At 33.0% G+C, this 4,797-nt stretch overlaps 1 protein-coding gene across 1 annotated transcript; it reads right to left on the bottom strand.

Annotated features, from left to right (window-relative positions):
* Positions 1-1,047: 1,047 nt before the first annotated feature.
* LOC111628750 lies at positions 1,048-2,499 on the bottom strand. Its single transcript, XM_023372593.1, has one exon. It carries the CDS (start codon positions 2,497-2,499, stop codon positions 1,048-1,050), a length of 1,452 nt encoding a protein of 483 aa, XP_023228361.1.
* Positions 2,500-4,797: the final 2,298 nt, after the last annotated feature.

Here is a 4,797-nt window from a genome sequence, read left to right as displayed (position 1 = left end):
TGCTTCGACAACAAGAATTGTGGATATTCATCAATAAATTTAACACTAAACTTAATTATCCATTCTGCATTCTGTACTTTTCTATCATCTGGATAACCTGCTTCTGGTTTTACGCAGACCTATTTGCAGATGTTAATGATTCAATGTGTGTATTTGCGTTACTAACTTCCATTCTTTCTACCTTCGTCTTTACAATTGAAGGTTATTTACTGTCTTGTTTCGCATTTTCGGTAAGTATTCGTGTTAACAAATCATTTTTCCGAAAGCTAATTTCTTACTTTTAAGATGCAGAATGGTTTTCAAGATATTCCTCAACTCGCAGATTGCAGTCTCAAATTGGAACAGAAACTCAAGGTATAGACTACATTCTTACCCACGAAGAGTTGATGCATTGATTCGTGGTAAAGTTATAATAACTTCTTACATAGTAAAATATAATAAATTATGTCCATATTTTTTATATGGATAGAAATAATATACAGTCGACCCCCTATAACGTACGTTCCTATAACGACAATTCCTATAACGTAGCGAAAAAATTGTAGAAACTTTCGTATAACGTACCTCCTATAACGTCGTTTCGCGAGAAGATTGATAGAGTCTGGACCAATNCCTATTTTTTATCGAAATATTAAAGAAAATTTCATACTAAATAACAGATCAAAACAGATAAAAAGTGTTAGAACAATGGCATTTGGAACGTGAGTAGAATCATGCTCGAAGTTTCAAACGCCATTGTCAAAATACTAGGCCTACAGGAAGGCGCGCTAAACGTCCGACGTACACGTTTTCGAGATGAAAACGTCAGCCGCAACCTCTCTATTACTTGCAAGCGGAAATGCATAAAGTTTTAGTACACATTAATAAAGTAAACATCTTAGAAAACATCAACTATCTAAATAGAAATAAATCAGTCTGAACTTTTTACGATAATGTACATGTGACTATAAATCAATTTTAAGAATGTGAATATCAGAATAAATATCGAAGTCTACTAAAATGCACAACATCTGTGTCTTTACCAAGGAAGTCAACATTTTAAAGTTTTTACCTACTAAAGATAACAATGTAAGTCCAATTGTTGCCATGATGGCTGGCCCACACTCTCAGGTATGTGGAAGATATCTTTATTATATGAAAAACAAAATCAGATATAAATGGCTTCATACAACAAATGAATATCAATAAATATATTATACTATNTCCTTGAAAATTCCTCACTTGAATGATAGCAGTGGATAGCAATACTTGTCTATGCCCACTCGATTGCTTTGACATGTGTGACATGACTTCTGGTTCTACAACCCTGCTGGAGGTTGTTGCACTGTCATATGGCCCATCTTGATGTATAAGGGTGTTATGTTTATGTGAACATTTTTTGCAGTGACCTGCTTTACACTTTGTTGCCGGATGTCCAAGCTTTAAGCAGTTGTAGCATAACTCATGCTTCTTAATTAGATCTCTCCGTTCGTTCACCGATGCGCCCAAAAATGTCGAACATTTGAAAATTGGATGTGTGCCTTGACATATGGGACATGCTGGCTGCACAATACCATGGTATGCTGCAGCAGTTATTTGCTTGGACTGTGAAGACGGACGAAGTCTGGATGTTGGTCTTGATTGGCCAGAATGAATATTGGTTTGGGAAACAGCCAGTGCTCTAGCTCGCTGTTCTAAAAATGAAGTTATGTCTTTAAATGTTGGTTGTTCTGTGTCCTTCTGAGAAAGTTCCCATTGTCTACGAGATTCTTGATCCATTTTTTCTTTGAGAATATACAGCAGAATAGAGTCCCAATGTTGCACTGGTTGCTTTAATACCTTTAGTGCACGAATACACTCATTAGTTGTATCTAGTAAGTGTCGTAACGCAGTGGCTGATTCTTGTGCAATGTTGGGTTGCTTGAATAACTTCTGAATGTACGAATCAATTATTTCACGATTGTGATTGTATCTTCTTAACAATGTATCCCAAGCTTCCTGATAGTTTCCATCCGTGATGGAGATAGATTGAATCAATAAAGCGGCGTCCTGTCGTACTGACGATTTCAAATATTGGAGTTTTTGGGCACTAGATAGCGTAGAATTATTATGAACAGTGGCTGTGAATAAATCGCGGAAAGAGAGCCATTCGTCGTACTTGCCGTTAAAAACCGGGAGTTCCAATCTTGGAAGTTTAACTTCTGTTCCATTCGCACTGTTGTGTACTGAACTTATGGTTGCTGAATTTTGTTCAACAGTCATGAGTCGAATGGTCATGGCTTCCACGCGACCAATTAGTGTGTTATATTGAGCATTATGTACCTCAAATTCGTCTTCCAAACATTCTCCAATAATGTCTTGTTGTAACTGATCGATTTCGTCCGATAATGTGTTTAATTTTTTAAGATATAGTTGTGCCGTTACCTCACCGAGAGGTTGAACTCCATGTTCCTCTAATATGTTTTCAATTCTAGTTACCCGTCCCTTTAGTACCTTCCTTCTGTTTAAGAGTGCCTCCATCTTGAATGTTCGTTACGCCTTAAGATGTCCTCCAATTCCCAATGTTTCCGAAATGCCTATACTATCCACGTGGTCGTATTGATTTTCGTCCGAGAAAAAATTAAACGGTACTCACTGTTTAAGTTTTCGGGTATCCGGCTGGATGTCGATGGATGAAATAGCTGATGTCTCTATTAGGCTTAACCCTCGTCAACCACACCAGAATCCGCCTCGACGGACCAATTAAATGTCAGTGAGCCTTCGTAATGTATCCGGACAAATGATACAACGAAGCATAAACACTCTTAGTTACTTTTAATAAACTGAACCAATACAAGTTGAACAGATAAAAAATCGTCATCACACCATGCAATACGTAGACGCCATGTTTTTCGTCTTTTTTTTTCGCNGTAATAATAAAAATACATATATACACGGTCTTGCATTTTTATTAGTCATGTTTTTTCTGTTTGTGGGAGTTAAAGAATCTATCCAATGTCAATTGCTTTTCTGTCTTATTCATGATTTTTCAGAAGTAATTAATAGCATTGTAATTGTAGAGATCCCTAGGCCTATTAACCTTAACTTGATTTGGATGCCATTTTAAGACCGTTGTTCTGACATCCTCCTACTTCTTCAAAAGATCTTTAATTGCAGATATCGGCATAAATCCGCATTTTCAGAAGAAAACGTAAAAGAATTGTTTCTGTCAGAAATACAAAAGGCTGGAATTACAAGGGAGAGTTTCAATGTTCGGGAGAATACTATACGATCAGTATATACTGGGTAGAACGTCGATGTCGACGTCTCCCGCGCCCAGAAAAGTTTCGAATTGTTGCCTGAAGACAAAGGAAGACCAATCGGTATTCGTTATTTTACGTCGCTTCTTGTGTTTGTTCAGTGAAGTGTTCGTTATCCGAACATATGTTCGTTGTCCGATCATAAAAATCTTTCGCGAAAGTGTTCGTTAACCGATCTGTTCGTTAACCGATCACCCACTGTATTAAATTTCAGCATTTATTGGTTGACTCAGCAAAAAGTCTTCTCGGAAGGCATTCCCTCTCGGTAGGTGGTCTGTGTTGCGTATATACAAACTACAGTGGTTAGATATATACACTGTGGCCATACAACGTACGTTTGCCATATGTATTCGTTCCGGATTTCTCTGAATGATGTTGTAACAGAATTTTTTTTGTTTTTGAATGTTTTTTTTTCGATTTTCAACGTCAAGAATCAAATTTATTAAAGATTCAAGTTTTAACAAAACAAAATAAACCAAATTAAAATGTTTAATATTTCTAATAGAATTAAATATTACATTAGTAGTAGTGGTTTGACACATACTGATCACAAAATTAATTTCAGATGTAAATTTGATTAAGATTACAAAGAATTTGTGGTGTTTAATTTTCAAATTAATTTTTCAAGTTATAAATTATTTTCAGATCAAAAGTTACTTGGGTAAATTAAAATTATAAATAATTTTATTCTAAAATCGTTGTTTTTTTTTTCTTTTTAGTTTTCATACAATTTGTTTTAATATCCAAGTAAATTAAAATACGATAACTTAAAATAATATTATAAGGCAAAGTAAAATAGGGAAATAGTTTTCTTTTTAGTTTTCATATTTAGAAGAACTTTACATTTCATTTCATTTCTATAGTTTTCATAGATTATCTTGTAACAACAAGGCAAAGTTTAATATATTCTTTCTAATTATCATAAAATTAATTTGCAATAAGAATTTTTACAATTTGTTTTAATATCCAACTAAATTAAAATACAGCAACTTAAAATAATATTTTAACAATAAGACAAAGTAAAATAGAGAAATAGTTTNAAAAAATTAAAACACGACAATTGTATGAAATAATATAACACAAAAACTAAATTACCTTTGAAAAGGTTTTTATTTTTACATGAATAGATTATACAAGTTTATTTCATTTAAGCTTTTCCAGTTTTTTTCATTCACTTTAACCAAAACATGATATATTCCTGGTCTAATTTATGATATTTTATAAATTAAGATTACAAATAATTTGTCGAGTAATAGTTTTATTATCAAGACTAGAATTATTTTCTTGATAGATATTTGTCTTAATATTCGGGTACATGACAATTTGAAATAATATAACACTAATTTGACATTTTTTTAATCAAACTTATGTATGTTTTGCCTAATAAAATTATTTCAATGATTTTGAAATTCAATGACTTTATTCCAATCAAATTTCAAGTAAATTAATTTTTCAATAGAAATCTTCATCACAAAATTAATTTCAGATGTCAATTAAATTAAGATTACAAATAATTTGT

Source organism: Centruroides sculpturatus, unplaced genomic scaffold, assembly GCF_000671375.1.
Source record: "Centruroides sculpturatus isolate CEXI.00-Female unplaced genomic scaffold, Cexi_2.0 scaffold634, whole genome shotgun sequence".
NCBI classification, from domain to species: domain Eukaryota; kingdom Metazoa; phylum Arthropoda; class Arachnida; order Scorpiones; family Buthidae; genus Centruroides; species Centruroides sculpturatus.
This window is presented reverse-complemented; position numbering and strand designations above follow the sequence as displayed.